Source organism: Pezoporus flaviventris, unplaced genomic scaffold (assembly GCF_033815535.1).
Source record: "Pezoporus flaviventris isolate CSIRO_AGI_PZ_B2104156 unplaced genomic scaffold, CSIRO_AGI_Pfla_v1 ptg000002l, whole genome shotgun sequence".
Lineage (NCBI taxonomy): Eukaryota > Metazoa > Chordata > Aves > Psittaciformes > Psittacidae > Pezoporus > Pezoporus flaviventris.
In genome coordinates this window covers 83921898-83942137 of record NW_026892550.1, presented here as the reverse complement: position 1 = coordinate 83942137, position 20240 = coordinate 83921898, and the positions used below count along the sequence as shown (strand labels likewise).

The 20240-nt window shown below is 44.8% G+C and overlaps 1 protein-coding gene across 4 annotated transcripts in view; it reads right to left on the bottom strand.

Annotated features, from left to right (window-relative positions):
• WASHC1 (WASH complex subunit 1) overlaps positions 1 to 16303 on the bottom strand; it is a 44149-nt gene extending 27846 nt beyond the window's left edge. Inside the window, exons 1-4 of one of the 4 annotated variants that reach the window (XM_061444806.1) lie at positions 16222 to 16281; positions 13949 to 14021; positions 4183 to 4222; positions 3942 to 4095 (exon numbers count right to left, since the gene is read on the bottom strand). In XM_061444806.1, the coding sequence (XP_061300790.1) occupies positions 3942 to 4090 (149 nt within the window). In that variant the 5' untranslated portion in view covers positions 4091 to 4095; positions 4183 to 4222; positions 13949 to 14021; positions 16222 to 16281. Of the gene's footprint in view, positions 1 to 3941; positions 4121 to 4182; positions 4223 to 13948; positions 14022 to 16221 lie in introns of those variants that run through there. The other 3 variants (XM_061444805.1, XM_061444807.1, XM_061444803.1) reach the window with 3 other exon arrangements.
• Positions 16304 to 20240: the final 3937 nt, after the last annotated feature.

Genomic DNA, 20240 nt, shown 5'->3' with positions numbered 1-20240 from the left:
GTACCTTCTTACAGATATGTTCAGTCACCCATTTCCCCTATCAATCACTATGACTAATCCAAGTATCAAGTTTAAAACAAGGAGGGGGGAACACCCAAATGCACCTTATAATTAAGGTTTCGTTTGTATTTTCCATTTCAGGACTACTCACACCTCAACCCTGCTCCTGTCCCAAACACCCCTTAAGGCTCTGCTGCCCAGTCAGACACCTCCTTAATCACACACCTACCAGACTTCCTCCCCACACTTAACAGCATTTCCACAGTGCTTTGGTTTTCCAACTACCGCTTTCAGAAGTGTGGCTTTTAGTCAAGCCTTTGCTGAATATTAATGCCCTTTTAAAATAGTTAATGTTAAATTAATGTGAATCCAACTGGGGAGGAACAAGCAGGATATGCCTGTTTAGCAAAATACTATTCCAGACGAGCAAAGAACACTGAACAAAGATTTTTAAGATCAACCCAGAAATCCTGCAACCTGAAAAAAAAGAAACACAAGGATGAGAAACTTTGTATACTGGACAACTTGTGGATGGATCACAGGCAGAGGAGACCAGGACCTTGGTAACAACATCCCAGACCCAAGTATTTGATTTCTTTCTACTGCTGTAACACTCTATGATATAACTTGAATATGCAATTTTCCCCAAATTTATTATACTAAAGTGTACACTCTGAATAATGACCTGACATATCAGAAGTTATTAACAACTCCTGGCAACAAAAAAATCTCCTCAGAAAATGAGCAAGCCCACCTAACCAGGGGGATCTTGTAAGCTAAAACCATCGCCTATCTGAAGTACTTATCACAACAAAATTCCTGCAAAGAATTCCATGGCACATGATTCCAACACAAGCTCCCACCCATAAAATGCTGGCAATAATTAAACAAATAGATGAGTGTCTACTGTTGAGTGTCTAAATTGGTCATTCTGCCTCCTGTGACCTACATCAAAATCCTCTATTAGAAATAGAGGAGTTAAACTCACATAGCTATTATGTCAGACTGGCTATGTTAGAATATTTATGTTTTAAGCAGTAATGATGTGTATTAAAATCTCAGTAGCTTCAGGCAATGAATCTGATCTTTACTGCAGCTTCCACAGCAGATTAATTATATGAATTCAGTTAGCATACACAAGGTTAAAACTTCCATAACTCCAAAACATAACCCTGGAAAGTACGTGCAGCCTCTTGATCTCCTCAAAGTACCAAGAGGACAGGACTTTCTGGGAGGACAGGACTGTTGATAGTACTGACCAAAGACATCAACCTGTAGTGCTCAGCAGCCAAGCGTCTGCCCAGGTCAGTGCTTTCCCTCTGCAGAAAGTGGTACTTTGTTGTTCTCAATGTGGAAGACGCTGGATGGGTCCCTGCTCCCAAGGGTTAGGAATATGACAGACAGGGATGCTGAGCTACTCCCTGCTGTTTCTTAGAGATTATAGATTACACAGGTGCATGCACTGTTAGCAAGGTACAGGGGAGGCTTAGCCTGCCATGGGTTACCAGACCTACCCTTCAAGGCTGCTCCTAGTAGGTCTGCTCTGTGTCTCAGCTATGGTTTACTTGGCTTTCTGCACCTGCTCATCCCTTATTCTCTACAAAGTAACGAACTCTGCAAAGTGTCTCATCACCACATACCTTGCCACAGTTAAACTTGATAGCAAGTCAGCTTGTTTAAGAGCATTTGGAAAGAAGACAGCTTGGCAGAGATTTGTCTCATGGGTTATTGCCCAGATTCCCCAAACCAGCGGGAAGGGGAGGAAAGCTGCTTATCTTCTTTCTGCCAGGTCTCCAAATGCAAAAGTGTCTTGCATTCCCTTGAGAAGGCTGAATCCACAGGTACTTTTCACCACTGCTGCCTCTGCCCAGCCTAGGGAATAGTATTCTACAGCCACAACAGTACTATAGCTGCCTTTAGTCAGTTTCCAAATAAAGAGAGAAAAAGCTCACCTTCTTTGTACAATGGATGGACATGTTCACTTTAAGAATTCATACTCAATTGTCATGTCAGCACAACTGAGAGGAGAAGCTTTGACCAGCTAACATTGAAAAAATATTTGGTTCTTTCCATAGACAGTGAGAGGTTTTTTCACTCCACCTTTAACAAGTAACGGATCGGCTTGCCACTCTCGAAAGCACTGTACCAATCCAACTGTTTCCACAAAACATCCCCAGAACATCTGCACCTTTGTAATACTGAAGTAATGAGTTTGACACACTCAGCTGAGTCTGCCACACTGAACAAGGTTCCTCTCCATCAACACTGCAAGCTGCCGTTTTGCAGATCAGAACAGTCAGCTTCCCCAGATAAAGCAGCTCCTTCCTGGAAATGGAAGACAGAGCTGCCTTATCTCAGGAAAGTGGCAAAGTTCTCACCTTGAAAGCTTTGCCCCTTGATTGGCATGGAACAACCAAGGTCATGGAACTTTTAATCAGACGCCTGCATAATTACTAAATCATTATTAATTATATCAGAGAGCCGAGACCTCAGAGGAAAGGCAAACAAAGAGCCCACGGAACCCTCCTCTGTTGTTGGAAAAAAATTGGTAATTAGAAGTCATGAGTGCACCAAAGAGTGAGGGAAAAGCATCACAGTCACTGCTGAGGACTCAGGAGTGACTTGCATACAAAACAGCAGGCTTGTCTGCCTGGGGAAATTACAGGGCACCGAGTTACTAAACAGTGAGAAGGAGAAAACAAAGAAAAAGACAGAGAAAGAACCACTCCTCTTTTATCAATAGCTTTATTTACCCCACAGAGAAGGACAGCACTACCAACCAGTCCCGAGTTTGAGATGTGTCTTTCACAGGTTTCTGGCAGCTCTAGAAAGCCTCCTACCACCCTTATATCATGGAGGGTTCCCATTCTGAAAAGTGCACAAAAGAATGAGACTTTGTGTTCAACTTAATATAGCCTACAAACAGCCCTTGCCCAGGAGCGCCCTTGCCCAAGCACAGCCTTCATTTTCCTCAATGACCTGAGCTCAGCCTTAGTGACTACCCTTTCCCCAGAGGCTGCCCTTCAAAACAGCACTATAAAAAACCCCCAAAACAAAAAAAACCCACTTCGATCTGTTCTTAGAAAAATAAAAAAATAAACAATGCCATGGTCCTGCTCATACCATAATAAATCCAACCAGGTAGTCATGATCCCCACTGAAACCACAGCAAGTGCTTTTGCTCATCAGGCTGACAAGATAAATGCTGATCTATTTCTATACCACTGATACAACATGCTATCTCAGGGCATCAAAGATGGCATGAGCTGAAAAAAGGCACCACGCTATCTACCATCATTTGCAGGCAAAACCAAGAATCTCTCTGATCTACTATGTAAGTAGTCTGATAAATCCAATCCTAAAGATGACCATATGCAAGAGGTAGCAAGTGCAGGTTGAATCCCTGAAGAGATCAGTTTAGATGGATTATGAAACTGTGGCATGAAGAACAGACACTGATGCACTCAAGCCCTCCCAACATGCAAAAAGAGAAGTGCAAACCACCAGAAACCCAAAGAGAACAGTCTATAAGTCCTAGAGATCAGAAGAGACATTTTCTGCTACACTGCTTCAAGTACAATGACTCAAAAAGACATATCTTTGAGGTACTCTAAATAAAAAAGCCTCCCATTTCAAACATGAGCAAGAAGGAACAAAAGATAACTGCTGCAGAAACAGTAATGCAATTTGTGGGAGTCTGCCACTGAATAAGAAATTAATAACAACCAACCTCTGGCTAACTGCCGCCATTTCATTATGCTTAAGTTTGACAGACCCAAATCCAATAAACTCTTACTGAAGTACATATGGTCCTTTTTCATCCCTTCTCTGAGCTTCCATTGCTTGCCAATGCAATGCCCTTTCACTGCTGCAACCTTACCACAGCCCCATTTCATATTGCTGAATGCTAAGTCCTGAATCCCCATGTAACAGCACCATACCTGTTGAAGATATCACCCGACACCTTTTGCAGATAATGAAGTGCATCTGCCACCTGCTGAACAGCCTCCTCCCTGCGTAAATCTGGTTGGATCAGGGGGACTGAGTACGTTTGCCCTTCCAAAAAGTGCTTCTGGGCTACTGAAGTCATTGCACCTAAAAGAAAGGACAAATAGGTCATTGCAGTAAACACACTTCCATGTTATCACAGCTTTTATTCAGGGACTTCCATTCTTTGCTTACCTAATTATTTTAGGGAAGCATTTGCAATGGAACTGGTGACCTAAGGAGAGAGGAGGCACAAGTAGTAAGTTTGACATATGCTTTTTTTAATAAATCCAAGTGAGGTGGGAGTCTCTTGCTTTTCTGAATGCTCTTGGGAGCCAGAATTTTATTTTTAGCATGTCACTTAACAGATCTCTGCTCAGTACTGTGCTGAAAACAAAGAACACACTCTGGAGGAGAGTCAGTTCAGGGTGGTGATAAGACTCCTCAGTCGCCTCCTCCCATCCTCATAGTCCAGATGGATGTATTTCAGGTCATTCAAGCCTATTAGCAAAATGCAGTATTTCATCTTACACTTCTGCTCCAAGAAACACAACTATACCTCCCTTCCAAAAACAGCAGCTATGAAATTATAGGGCATGCATGTGCACACATGCCCTTGCTCCAAGTAGGTTAATGAGAATTCTTCCATTCTGAGACTCCCAAGAGCTGCTCATTGCTTCTGGTGACTGTTTTTTTCCTTCATAACTACCTTGAAAAAAAGCCTTTATATTTTAGGATCCTTTCATATATAAAACCTAAACAGTCATTGAAATCTTTCAGTAATGTTCAACACATGCACCAGAGCAGTATGTATGCTCCTGGATGCAGCTAAGCCAATACCACTGCTCTGCAGTTCAGCCAGGAGAAGACTGTGCATCACCCATGCTTCCATCCTGCCAACTTCCCACACCTCTGCCTCAGCAATTCCAAAAAGTCTGCCTCTCCTGTTTTTGCTCACACAAACAAAACAATTCCCGGGACAGGAGCTGGGTATAGGGCAGGAATGCATTTCTCTGAGCACATTAGAAATTGTAACCTCACAAATACACTACTGTTAGGACAGCCTGATTAAGGAACAGAGAAGTATCCATTCAGTTTTCTAATCCAAACCCTGCTAGGCCTACAAAACTACCTTCAAAGTTGCCTTCTCTGTGTGTCTTGCTCATTCAGACAGTAAAAAACCTGCAGCCTATAGCCTTTCATTACAGGGTTTCATCACACAGAGTGCTGTACATCTGTAAAAAAAAAAATAAATTAATTAAGCTGAAGAGAAGCAAAACAAAGGAGGATCAAAATGTAAGGTATCTGAAACAGAGAGCTATCTCAGAACACATCACATTCCCTCTCTGGTACTTGGTGGTCTGGAGGAGCTACTCCAGAGAGCACTGCTGTGTGCAAACTGTATTTCAGCATGCACAACAGAGCAGGCTAAGAATAACATAGAAACACAGTGTGTACTGGAGAAATTCACAAAACAAGAGACTGAAGATTCAATTCCAGCATAAACCAACAGTTTAATAGGTGAAAATTAGAGGGGTCTTCATGCATTCTTTAAATTCCCCACCTTGCTTCACCAAATTAAAAGATATTAGATTAGACTTGCCTGTAAGCATGTCTGTACATTTAACACCATTCACATTTCCTGAATTAGTCCTTTCTGGTCCTACTACAGCAGCTTAGGAAAGACCTTCTGTAAATGTGATGCAGCTGTTGTTTTGGGTGTTCAGAATTTTGGGGGGGTTTGAGGTTCATTTCTTTTTGGGGTTGTACAGTAGTGCATAACAATGAATCATATGAGAGGTAAAAGGAGGAGGGAACCAAGGAGCCTGTCTGTGGATAACTAATTTGCAATATGAAGCTCAGCTATCAGAGGACCTGGCTCTGCTGCAGGAAGCCTAGACTTACTCTGTTTCACTTCATGCATCACTGGCAGTCAGATTGCACCCACATTCTTCAGCAGCAATGTTTGCACACTGATTAGTCTTCTTGACTGGGCCTATTAATCTGACAGGAAATTATTATTTAGACTTGTAAAGCATACAAGCTAATCTGAGAGGAGCACAGCTAATTTGGAGATGGCATTTTTTGATCTGCTGACCACAACCAAGCTTGACGCCTTTTGCTTTCAAATCTCCTATTTGACTGACAATGCAGAACAAAAGCAAACAGCTAACACAGCAAGTGTGCAGTTACGAGATACTTTGGCTTCAGCAGCAACGTGAGTTTATGATCCTCCCTGCCACTGGTCACAACTCTTCTCTTGCATCAGTGCTGCTGATGTTTGGGATTCCTATTTTTAACTCAGATCAGTTCAATGACCCAATTTACAGCAGACAGATAAAGAGTTGTAATTGCCCAGACATGAAGCAGAGTGGGAATAAGGGCAAAAAGGCGACTTCTGAAACCTGCTTCACTATCAAAACCATTACCGTGTAATGGTAATCCTGCCCTGCAGGGTGAGAAGGTCAAGCTTTTCACCTCTTAGGGCCAGATGAGGTTATACAGCCACACTACGATTTCCCAGACTTTCACCAATCCTAATTCTCTTGGACACCTTTCTAAAGCAAAGCTCAGTTCAGCTGCTGACAGATGCTCACACTCAGAAGCAGCACTGCCCTAACTACTACCAAACTTGTTTCCTTCCCTGCAGTCAGAATCTACAGACTGTCCTTTAGGTCCCACTGCTCCTTGCAAAGAGAGGAGCAAGAAGTAGTGGGGCGAAGCAGAAAAAGCCCTGGGTGCTCCTGCTCACACTGTCACAGTTCAGCTGTCAGTAAACTTCAGTTTCATAGGCTCTCAACACAGACTCTCACACAAGCTCCAGATGCTCACCTTTCTTAAAAAAAAAGGTGGCAGATTCTGTGGGAACTGCTGCCAAAGTTAGATACAAGAGACAATTCTTTCTGTGCAAGATAACAAAGGAGGGATTCATAGCGAGAAAGAGGGAAAAACAGCAACAGCCTTCTGAATGACCAGACAGGCAAAGTCCCATGCTATAGCTGCTATATATTACCTCTTGCGACCAAGCTAATTGGAGAAACAAGTCAGATTTCTAAACACTTAGAGGCCTGACCATAGGCTTAGAATAAAAGCAGAATTGCCTCCCATAACAGGGACTGCAGGAACAAGGGAGATTTTAATAAGGACAAAAGTCAAGAAGGAAAGCAAAGCCTGAATGGCACTCCACAAGACTGATTCTTCCTTTATCTCAACCTCCAGTGTACTGAGAAGGAAGCAGCATATTTCCTTGCTATACTTCATTATGATAATTAGTTATTACAAGGGCCATATATTAGAAATATCTCAACTTTTCCACCCTGCCCAATGGATGACATGCCTTCATGTTACATACAGACCAAAGGTGCAAATAAACTGTTCATATTGTATACATGGAAGTGATTTCCAGCAAAGCAACAAACTGTTCCAGTAACACTCTAGAATCTTAAAGAAGAAGCTGGTGTGTTTCAGCAGAAAGTACAGCATCCTGGAATTACGATGGCTGACATGAAATACTCTGATGCTACAGTGAGAAATGGGCACATAAAACCCCAAAGCAAGTATGATTCAGAAAAGCAGATGTCAGATCACCCAAGAGATTTAATCATCAGTGGTGTGCCACCTGTGGGTCACACAAGGCAGAAGAAATAGCAACACTGCGCTTTTTTTGTGATCAAGGAGGCTCTAGAAAAGAACTGCAGCATCTGGGGGCTCCAGCCACTCTTTACTCAATTATTTTTTTCTATGTCAACTTTCATGATCAAGACAAATGTGCTCTGGTGTTATATAATAACCTCATTTGCCTTATTAAATTGCAAACAAAGAAAAAAAGGATGCTTTCTCACTGCACCACCTGCTTATGAGTGCTATATCCCGATTTGGAAGTTCTGACTAGAGCTAGCAACTGCTCAGATTTGCACTTTTGCCTTAAGCTGTCTATGCCTTTAACCTCAAGCAAGCTGGTACAAAACTCATCAGGGATGGTGACTATCCTTCTGTGCTCAAAGCTGCTCTCCTCTTCTCAGTTCCAACATTCACGCTAGCAAAATCAGCAAACCAACAGCAGTGGGAAATGCAGCCTCCATCAGGCTGTCTTACCTTTCCAAAAGCCTTTACACCAGGATAGATACAAGCTGAGCACCCCAGGGTTTTCAGGTATTTGGAACCAGCAACTGGTCATACTGATCAATCACCACAGCCAAATATAATGCTCTGATGGCTATGTAGAGATTTGTGGTTCTGAACCCAGAAAAGTAAGTATGCAATTCACTGCTCTGGATCAGTTAGAGGAACACTCCACCCACTTGGCTCACCTCTTTGGCAACCCTGGACTGAAGAATAAAACTCCTTATGTCAAGGCTAAACCCAAAAGAACTTGCTACAGAGCAAAGTCTATAAAAGAAGCAACACTTCTGTAAGTTCGTTAGAAAATACTGGTCTATGGGGGATCAATCACTGAGATTATCTACAAACAGAACTCCCCACAACCTTAAAATACCTTCACTTTTCAAGGGAATGTAAACAAAGGCAACATTAAGAAAATAATTTGGCTGCCCTCAACACAGACAGAGACTACTTACCAGGTGCCTGCTTTGCTCTGAAAATAAAGGGAGAATGAAGCAAGCCACCAATGATACTTGCTTCCTTAACATGCTTGAAGGGATTAAAGAAAGAGGGCTCCAGGGACAAAAGTGCTTAAATATTTTGAAAAAAAAATCAGCTAGTATTCTTCAAAGATCAAGGGCTGCTCCAGCAATTACTGTGCTGCTGCTGCTGCTACTGTCAGTACACTGGAAAGGCAGCATGAGCTAAAGGCCTTGAATTCCCACATACAATAACATGTCCAAGAAGTGATAGACTATTTCCAGCCCTTGTTGGGCTCTAATAAAAGATCAATGTCTTATAGCCACCTGTGAGGACAGAGATACCAGGAATATGCAACAGCAGGTAAGTCTGCATAGCCCTCACCACATACCACTGTAAGAATACCACAAGCATGGCTCCACAGTGGGAACAGACCAAATCACAAATGAACTACAGGTTAAACACTCTCGAAGTAGAGGTAGGCCTTGGGCATAGCTTATCACAAGGTGCTGTCTCTTCTGATAAAGGAATGTCACATCTATAATTTGATTCACAGTAAGAAGTCATTCCAAATTCCTCACTGACAGTAATTTCTTACACATAATACTTTCTACTATGTTTACCTGGACAAATATTGTCCTATCCAGGCTGACGATACCAGACCTCTGTTATTCTCACTTTCCTCTGCTCCAATCTAGCATACTACATCAGCACATTGCTCTCAATAACTAAACACAGCTTTTAGAGCTCAGAAAGCTCACAGCTGCTACAATGTCTGTCTCATCACAAAATTCTACTATTGTACACTTCACTACAGAATTCTCTAGTACCATACTTAATATACTGCTACATCATCCTTATTCTCTTACTTTCTGTGCAGGCTTCCCACAGAATTTCAGCTAATGAGCAAATCTGGGGGCATATTCCAGTCATTCCTTGCTTGTACCAGAAGCTTACCTAGAAGCCATTCCAAGAAAATATCAAAATGAACTCCTCCAAGGAATAAATAAAGATAATTATATCACCCTGCTTTCCACAGACACACAAAGCACACTCCTGTGGGTTTACCAGCTGCAAAGCCAGGGGACTGTATTTAAGAGAGAGATTTAAAGTGCTAGAAAACAAAACATGTCATTGCATATGCTCCTCCTGTTAAGTGACACAATAAGGCAGTGTGTACACATGCATTCACTCAGGCGTAGATATGCAACTGAAATGAAAGCTACAAGTTCCTTACATGCTGATGGTAAATGGCAGCACAAGAGCCCTGAATGCAAGTCTTGTTTTACTGTGCAGCCAGTGATTGTTCTGCTCAGTGCAGACATTCACTGGAGGGGTTGAAATTTAGTCCTCCAGCAGAGCACACAGTAGGTAACTATCCTGGGTAGGAGAGTAGGATTTCCAGCAGAAACAAGAGGTTCACAGTCCCTGTGCTAAGCCAACTTTACCTTTTTTAGGGGGGCAGCAGGGGAAGGGAGGAGGAAAGAAGCACTTTGATAAGTTAAGAGGATGAAAAGTCTATTTATATTTTTTAATTAACCACGTTCTACAGTGTTATTAAGCAGCAATCAAAGATGCAGATGGTACTGATTTGATTGGCAAAAGGTGCACTCTGCTGAATATTAAGGAACTCTGCCCCTATAAATAGGTCTAATCACCATCTGAAGGCTGGAAGGCAATGATGAAAGAAAGCATTAATAAGACCATAATTAGGCCCCATAGCAGGCTGCACTCTACCAAGGTGCTCATGCTACTAGACATCTCGTAGCACCCTCAAACCCCACTGTAGACATTACTGTTTTGGGTCTCAAGACCTCTAGTAGCTCTTTTAGACAAAGCTATGAAGCGTGGGCTTTCTCCATTTTTGGAGGGCCTGGCATCAGTTAGGACTTTACTTTCCAGTACCAATCCTGAAGCAAAAGATCTCTCCATTCCAGCTGTCCCACCCTGCCCACTCTCCATGAGCAAATTAAACCAGGCAGCTGGAGCTTCCCAGGCACAGAGACTGGCAAGGGGTGCAGGAAAGTGAGAAGTTTCAGAACCTGTCAGTCTCCCTCCCCCTCAGAGCAGGGTAGTACATCACAGCCATATCTACATCACAAAGCTAAACTAGACACTTCTGTAAAAGCCATTTCTGCTCCTCTGCTCCATCTTTTGGAAGAGATACTTACTCAACCTTGTACTTTCAGCCTGTCCTTACACTACACAGTTACCTCAGAACAACCACCACAAAAAAAGTCCATGTAGAAATGAACCCTGCTACATGCCTTCCACAAGTTACTCATTGACAGGGGACTGCCTGAACAACCAAGATGTTTTTAAAAGGAGTAGCCTCCCACAATTACACCATGGCCCTGCAGCAACAGCACAGCATTGAGGAGCCTGATCTGGTACTCAGCAGGACTCAGGGGCTCACACTGCATTTCACACACTGAACAACCTGGCCTTGTGGGCTGATATTCTGCTTGGAAATGGCAGGAGGGAATTCCATCACTGAAGCAGTCCCATCTCATCTGTCCCAGCAGCAGCTGCAGGAAAAGCAAAAGCTTTTTCTTCTGCACTGGTATGCAGCTGATTAACCGGTGATATAATCCCCTAAATTCTCCGTATCCAAATGGTGTGGAATTGCTGGCAGTTGCCACATACACAGTAGCTCACGCATCCAGGTACCAAAAGAACATTGTGTTGCACCACAACATCAGCTACAGTGCTGGTTGCCTATGGTAGCTCAACCTATGTACTACTGAGAACTGTCTAGGTTCAACATACCTTGGGATCTGCATGAAAGGTACCCCAGATCCAGTCAATTTCATGTTTTGCTTAATCAACTGACTACTAATGTTGTATTAGAAAAAGGTATTAAGGTAATGCAATGAAGACATTCACTTTTGGAAACAGCAAGAGAGACTGGTAGGAAAATTGCATCTAAAATACCAATTCTTCCCCCCAGTTAACTCCCTAAGTGGCAGAGGGAACACAATAAATAGCAGTAAGAGTGGCTTACTGACAGTTTCTGTAAACTGGGCATCCCATAGAAGCATGCTTCCTGGGCCACGGGTAGTATCAGACACAAAAAAAAACACCCATTGCTACTTACATGTTTGTTCTATCCGGCTGTTTCTGGAATAAAAGGCTATCTCTAAGTATCTAACAAAGGAAAAGCACTGTCAACAATCTACTTCTGAAAGCAGGAGTCCTCTATTTAAGGCAGCCCCTTCTCAAGAAGCCAGGTACTGCTAAAACCTTTGTCTCAGACATTGTTTTGAAATAAACAGTAATTATTGCAGCTACTAAAGACAGATGAGAATATGACTATGAGAATATGACATTAAGGCAAAGACATTATTGACAAGTAACTAAATACATATGAACTGGAGGATTTGTTTTCCCACCAGCAGCATTGTCTCTTGCATCAAACACATCAACAGACTTGGTGATTATTTTCAAATGAGCCCTAAAAATGACTCAGAGCCACTTAGATTTGTTGGTTTGTCACAAACTACATTGCCCTATTCCACTCAGACTAAATAGAAAGAATCAAGATCTGAGATCTCAGAGCCCAGCTTTACAACAGCATATGCAACTCCCTGTCAAACTGCAAAATACCTGACATTTCAAGATGCACCTTGTAAAATCCAATGTCGTCAACTCTCCAGAAGACAGAATGCTACTGCATTAAATTATTTTTTAAAGAGAATCCAAAGAGACTTAAAAGAATTTAGAGGTGCACTTCAATCCTCTCTGCTCCACAAGCTAAGATGGCCTCTAAGCCACCCCTGATTTGAAGACAGTCTTCCCTCTCAACACAGAGCTCAGCTTTGCGAGATAAGACAGCAGCCCTCCCTGCCATGAGGCACTAAGCTGCAGGCTGCATCACCTTGTTGAGAAAGCCCTGTCCTCTAAGCACAGGCCGAAACTGACTTTCTTCAGCTGGATAAATACAGCTCATTTTGACAGGCAGATGTTGGTATCTAAAGTTAATCAGATAACCCTCTGCAACTGTCACCTTTGGCTCTCATCATTAATTGAGACAATCAGGTGCTTTAATGAACAATCGATCTGATTCTAAGATGGCCACCTGCAACTGACCAAAAGCACTGCACTAATTAACTGCCTGCTTTCCCTTCCCCTCATTATTTATTATGAAAGAAGCCTAAGCAAATAGCTCAGCTACACCCAAACATCCAAGACACAGCTCTTTGTTCAATTGCTTAAATGGGGGTGTTTTGAATTTGTATGCCTAAAGTACACAGAAGCCACAAGCTATGCCAAAAGTCTGTTGGAGGGCCATTTCCCTGCAGTGAGTTCTCTTAAATACTAGAGTTCCAAAAGCAGGCTAGCTGAAATGCTGCTGCAGAGCCTCCTGTAGAATGTTTGGCTCAGAAAAATGAGGAGCTGCTCAATCTTATAATCTTACCACAACAACAAATACATAATTCAAAAAACACAGCGCCTTGCTAAAAAAAAAAAAAAAAACCCACAAAAAAACAAAACACACACACACACAAACAAAACAAAACCCCAAACAAAAAATACCACCAAACAAAACCACCCCCAAACAAGCAAAAAGATCCAGTTATTTTTTCTAATTCTCTGGTGCAAAGTCAGCTTCAGTCTCTGAAGAGTGACCTTAGCTGCAGATCTGACCACTGACACATTTCACTGCTACAAACCTTAACTAACAGTGTCCTGTTTTTCACATCCACATTCAGTACCCTTTGCTCCAAAATCCTGGAGTTGTATAGCCCCCATATCCCTCTCCCAATGTTACAACAGATGATATTTAATGAAGGCAGCAACCAAATCAAACTGGCAACCAAAGCAATTCCTCTCTGTCTTATACACTGAAAAGCAACGGGAATGCTTACATTTCTGCAAGATGACATGAGGGAAACTCGCTAACAGGGTCTTCAAGCCCACTCACATTTGCTAGAAGGAACAGCCCTACAGTGTGGCCTGGATGACAGGAGCTGACAAAAAGCTGGGTCAAATGAATGACACCTTGGGAATCAATAACCCACTAAAGAAACTTCTGGATGGGCTATTTTCTGTCAAAGGTTATCTTGTGAAGGGGTCTAAGCAGAGCTGGTTAGCTACAGAAATTGCTTTTTGAGTGACAGAAATGATTCTCTTTAAGCTCATACACCATTGCCATGGGAAACATTACAATTTCAGACATAATCTTCTTCCTCTGTATACCACCTTTAATCTAAAATCTATTTATAAATCTCTCTCTATATATTTATAAATCTTATAATATATAAATCTATATACTTATAAATCTGCCCTGCTTTCAGGCTTATCTCAGTACTATTTTCCCCCAGCCCTCAATTTCTACTCTCTTTACACCTCAGACTTAGTGTGCAGTGACTGCAGTTACCTGGTATGACCAGAACCCAGACTGCGGAGTACTTCCCAGAGACTCTGCTGTCGGTTTTCTTGCCAATGAACTCCTGAATTGAGAGAAGAGAAAACAGCACTCTATCTTAAGGAATGAAGATAAACTCATACTATAAAATATAAAATATCAGTTTAAATATCCAGAGTGATAGAAGAAGGGCAGATGCTAAGACTACCAGCCTGTTCTGCTCTGGGACTGCCTCAGGCATTTTTCTGCCTGAGATTTCTTTACAGGTGCATCTGTTCCTCCCACAGCAAAGCATCCCAGAAGTACAGAGGTATATCAGGCAGTCTTTACATCCCAGCTTTACTCCTTGAGACAAGACAAACATAACCAAGTATCAGAACTTATCAGCCCCTAGCTAACTTGGTTAAAGAAAGTCCAAGTGAAGGGCAGTTGACTGGAGGACCTCTGATACCCTAGACAACTGAAAAGCAAAAAGGCTCTACAAGGACATGTCAAAGTCATTTTGCTTCCAGCTGTTGCCTCTAGCAAAAGCAGCACTATCCGCTCCACTTCCTTTCACTGCTCAAGGGAGGTTCTGTATTTCAGAGAACTGGCAAGAAATAGGAACAGGTTCAGCCTCTCCCTCATCTACTCCAGGACAGGTCAATCTGATTGCAAATCACTGCTAGCAACACCTGCTGCACAACCTAAATGAAATAAATAGGTCATCTCAAGCAAACTGAGCTGACATTTGCCTGAATCACATGAAATGCCACCACCACAGCTGGCACTATCCCACCTCTTTGCTGGAAGCTGCGCTGTTGAAGCAGAGTCAAGAATTTGCCTAATCTCTCAGGGATGAAAAAGGCCTTTGGGAAAATCCAGATGTTGTCCAACTACTCCATTTGAGCTACACCATTTGAAATTAAATAAATAAAAGGAGAGGGGGGAAGCCTCACAACAGGACTTCTCTTGATTACTAAAAGACTGATGACAATTACTGCTGGATGCAAATTCACTGGCATTAACAGCCTTTCGTCATGCGTACAGATAGGTCTATGAGCCCTGTTGTCTTTTTACTGTTGTCTGACTCATTATTTTGAACATAGGAAAAAAAACAACCAACAACAACAAAAAAAACCCCTCACACTGAAAGCATTTATCACAACAGCATTTGGGCTCCCTTGCAAACACTGATGTGCTTTTACTTGGAGAATTGTTACACCACCACAGCTACTGGCTCAGAAGCGTGAGGAACATGCCTTTGAGTAACTTAAAGGCAATACATATCAAAACCAATTTGTCAGTACTCCAGGTAGCAAACTGCGTTGACGCACTGATGGACTAGAAACTAAGCTTTTTGTAATCTGTGACATTCTTTGAATTTGTTAACAGTAACCAATCGTTACTTGGAACAGTAAAAGGGCCACTAGTTCAAGGCCAGGCTGGACAGGGCTTTGAACAACCTGGTCTAATGTGAGGTGTCCCTGCCCATGGCAGGGGGGTTGGAACTGGATGATCTTCAAGGTCCCTGCTAACCCAAACCATTCCATGATTTTGCAAAACTCTGAATGAGGGCCACAACTCTGTTATAAGCAGTTAACTTTCTGAGGAAAAGTATGTAACCCACACACCAGAGTCCTCTAAACTCCTATCTTGGACACCTTTTCCTCATGTTTGTGACTCCCTTCAGGCTGCAGCACCCAGCTGTCCATCCCTTCAGGGTACCTAACCTACATGTAGGGAGGGCATTGCCCTTCTCAATACCCAAAGCATAACGTTAAGTACGAGCGTCCCAGACACCACCGCGAAGTTGAGACTCCTATACTCCATGCTCGCCTGACGGGTTTTCCAACCAATTTCACAGCTCAGCACTGAAGCACTGCGTAGCAAGTGTAACAAAAGGCTTTCCAAACCAGCCGTCCCACCCAAACAGGTCCTGCCTGCCGCTCGCATCACATTACCCAGACCTCACGGGGTCCCCAGCAAACGGAGCTTATAGCCACCAGAAGCGCCTCACCGGGGGCTGACGGGCCGCAGAACCCTCAAACAGCCCCCCACAGGGCCCTGCCACCGCGCCGGCGGGAAGGCACCTCCCCTAGCCCCGGCTCCGAGCGCCGCCGGGTCCAGCCAAAGCTGCCCCGCTCCGCCAGCACCTTGGCCTCCCGCTGTCCCCGCGGGGCTGGCCAGCCCGCACCGAGCCGGGGCCGGGCGCACACCGGCGGAGCGCGGAAAGAAGAGCGCGGAGGCAGGCGCAGAGGCCCGGCCCCGCCCAGCGCGCACTCCCAGACACGCGCGCCCCTCACCTGTCGCCAGCCAACCACACCCTGCCGCCGAGCAGGAAGCGGGCCGCGCACCGCTTCCGCCCTTAGTTCGACGTCACTTCCGCCCAATTAGGGCGTTCCCTGAATGCTAAAGCACGTTTAGCTCCCCTCCCCGCCCGGTGAGGGGCGGAGCTGCGCGTGCGCGAGTTTGAGAGCGGGGCGCCACACCTGAGGCGCCCCCCGGCGGCGGGGCGGCCATCTTGTGAGGCAGGAGCCGCCTGCCCGGTGCGTTGGCGGGGCACTGTGGTAAATGGCCTTGAATTGTGTGCCCTGCCTGAGCCCCTGCTGGCACTGCCGCCCTCCTTAGAGTTAGAGAATCATCTGGGTTTACTGTTACCCCAGGGCTGCCAAGTCCACCACTAAACCATGTCACTGCTTCATCTACACTGTTTCTGAGCACCCCCAGGGACGATGATTCCAGCACTGCCCTGGGCAGCCTGCGCCAATTCCTGAGCACCTCTCTGTGAAGAACTTGTTCCCAATATCCACTCTAAACTACCCCTGGTGCAGCTTGAGGCTGTTTCCTCTTGTCCTGTCACTTATGTGGAAGAAGAGACCATTGCCCACCTCTCTCCATCCTCCTTTTAGGTAGTTGGAGAGAGTGATAAGGTCCCCCCTGAGCCTCCTCCACACCAAACACCCCACTTCCCTCAGCCGCTTCTCATCACACTTGTGTTACAGACCCTTCACCAGCTCCACTGCCCTTCTCTGGACCTGCTCCAGCACCTCAATCTCTGGGAGAGGCCCAGAACTGAACACAGGATTCGAGGTGCAGCCTCACCAGTGCCCAGTACTGGAGGACAATCACATCCCTGGCCCTGCTGGCCACACTATTTCTTATGCAGGCCAGGCCTTCTTGGCTGCCTGGGCCCAAGCTGCTCATGTTCAGCTCTGTCAGTCAGCACCCCTAGGTCCTTTTCCACCAAGCAGCTTTCCAGACACTCTTGCCCAAGCCTGGAGCATTGCATGGGGCTGTTGTGGCCCAGCCTCTGTGCTGGCCTGAGTGGCAGGGAGTGGGCAGGAGGATACAGTCATCTGCCTGCCCCACAACAGGGCACAGGCAGCACAGGGACCCCACTGAGGCTCCTCAGAGCGCTGCTGGTTGCCTTGGTGAGGAAGCGATGTCACTCCAGCATGCCTTCAAAAAGGGGCCCTCACCAGGGCTCCTGGTTCTTCGAGCAGGACCCCACTGCAAAGAGAAGGTGGTGCTGGCACAGCACTCATTCTGGTCCCTGCCACGTGCTGCAGAGTCATGGATTTAGGGAAAACCCCACAGATGTTTTTTAGTTGCCACATTCAGCCCTGCTTTGGCACCTGGCTGCTTTTCTGCTGCCATGTACAGAGCATGGCAAGCAAAAGGGGAATCTCTGACTCATACACTTGTTTTCTCTCCAGTGCTCATGTTTAGAGTTGGGCAATTTAAAAATTGAAGTTGTAAAATAGTGGATATTTTTAAGTACACTCTACTTGTTTGTTCTTGTGTCGTTTTTATACTCTCCTTCATGCACGCATTCAGGCAACCAGGTTCTTCCAGCACAAATGCTTATGAAAAGTGAATTTGAAGAGTGCATCTGTAAATACAAAACTCCACATTTTAAAAGGTTATGTGCTACACATGACGGGGTATTTGCATGCTCATCCATTTCAGGATCAGAAACAATTTCTCAAGATTTAGGTAAACAGTTACAACTTAACACTATTTGAATAGCAAATACCAGTTTTTGAATGCACACAGGGAACATTTGTAATTGACATGTAGCATTAAAAACAGTACACAAGGAAAACAATGAGGCAAGCCTCTTCAAGCAGTGAATGCACTTGAACACATCAGGACCCACTCATGCATATTCAATTAGGGGGAAGAAAGGTAAATCCATTACAGAAATTGCCTGTGCAGATTCTTTGCTTGGCTCCACTTCTCTGCAGTGGGAAGCAGAGGTGGGTGATGAGAAGCTCAACATGACCCAGCAGTGTGTGCTCGCAGCCCAGAAACCAACCATGTGCTGGGCTGTATCAAAAGGAGCGTGAGCAGCAGGTCAAGGGAGGTGATCCTGCCCCTCTACTCTGCTCTCTTGAGACCCCATCTGCAATACTGTGTTCAGCTCTTGGGGCCCCCAACACAAAGGGACATGGACCTGCTCAAGCAAGTCCAGAGGAGGCCACAAAGACGCTCAGAGGACTGGAGCACCTCTCTTATGGAGACACACTGAGAGTTGGGCTTGTTCAGCCTGGAGAAGGGAAGGCTTTGGGGAGACATTTGAGCAGCTTCCAGTACCTAAAGGGGGCCTACAGGAAAGCTACAGAGGAGCTTTTTACAAGAGCATGTAGTGACAGGACAAGGGGGGATGGCTTTAAAGTGACAGAGAGTAGATTTAGATTATGTATTAGGAAGAAATTCTTCCCTGTGAGAGTGGTGAGGCACAGGCACAGGTTGCCTGGAGAAGCTGTGGCTGCCCCATCCCTGGCAGTGTTCAAGGCCAGGTTGGATGCAGCTTGGAGCAACTTGGTCCAGTGGAAGGTGTCCCTGCCCATGGCAGGTGCTGGAACTAGGTGGCTTTTGAGGTCCCTTCCAATCCAAACCATCCTATGATTCTATACGGCCTGAAGCAGGGGAGTGATGTTAGACCTGGCGGAGCTGCACAGGAGATCAGGAGCCAGCAGCAGCAGCAGCTTCCCCGTTTCAGAGCCTGCAGGAGGGTGCTTTCCTCTGTGATGTTTTAATGATAGGTCTGGTCAGACCCATCAGTATGGAGAGCATAAAGGCACTAGGCCTAAGAGCTAAGGACCAGGGTAAGAGCTACTGAAATCCTCCAATAAAGAAAGAAGGTTATAAGGAATGAAAAATCATGCCAAAAACTCAAAGCAGACAAAAAAAACAGATCTAGCCGAATCTGAGCAAGGAGCCTGTGTGTGGGTGTCAGGACCTGTCAAAAACAAAATAGGGAAGCGGATGTAAGAAGCAACAATCCAATCTATTCTGATTCACTTTTATTTATATACCACTGACAGAAAGCCCTCCAAATGCTTGCTGCTGCTTGGGTAAGAATCCAATTTAAAGCCTTTATCAAATTCACAGAAAGCAAGAAGTGATGGCAGACTGACACAGCCGCTTCCTGTGTTCCCCTCCCAGCCACCCTGAGGAAGAAGAGCCAGCAGTTTTTGGATAATCCACCATTAAAAGGCAAAAAGAGAGCTAACATGGAGAAAGGGGAAGCAGTGAACCTCAAGCCAGGCAGGCAGAGAGGTGATGGAGCAGCAGGTGTACAGCGAGCTGCACATGAGAAGTGATACAGTAGCACTGGATTGGAGAAAGCACCCTGGTAGTGGGTAAGAGGCTGTAAATCACAGCAACTTTTGTCATACATCAAATGTCTTTCCTGTGAAGGCAAGACCTATCTATCCAGGCACAAGTGGTTGCGAACAACAGTGCAGAAAGGGTCTGAAGGCAAATCAGCAGAGCAGCTGCTGAGTACAGTGTTCAGTTCAACCACAGAAGCACTAGACTCTGGCTGGTTGCATGGCGGCACATGCTACTGGCTAGTGGAGACCAGGCAGAAAGAAATGGATACCATCTCTTCTATCTCCAGAACGAAGTTCACTGGATACATTTCATAACCTCTCACTGGCTCATTTTCAGTGGTCATGAGGACAGGATTCTTCTGCTTAAGCAGGGCTGTGCTCAAGGGAGCCCACTGGCACCTCTGGCAACCAAGCTCGCCCTGCTACTGCTTTGTACTGGCAAGTCCCAGCCAACAATAACAAAATCACACAGAGTATGTTTCTCCCTTAACGAAAGGATCACTAATCCCCACTGTTGCCCAGGTACAGGAAGGTTGATACAGAGGCCAGTCAGGAAGACAAGATTTTCCATAGGGTGCAAAAAGCAGTGCCTTGTGGTGTGCCAGGTCATGCATGACAGCATAGCAGAGGCTTTGCAGTTAGGAAACGTGCTAACTACTGGTTTGGAAAATGCCCCCTGGCTTTCCTAGAGCATTTGTCCA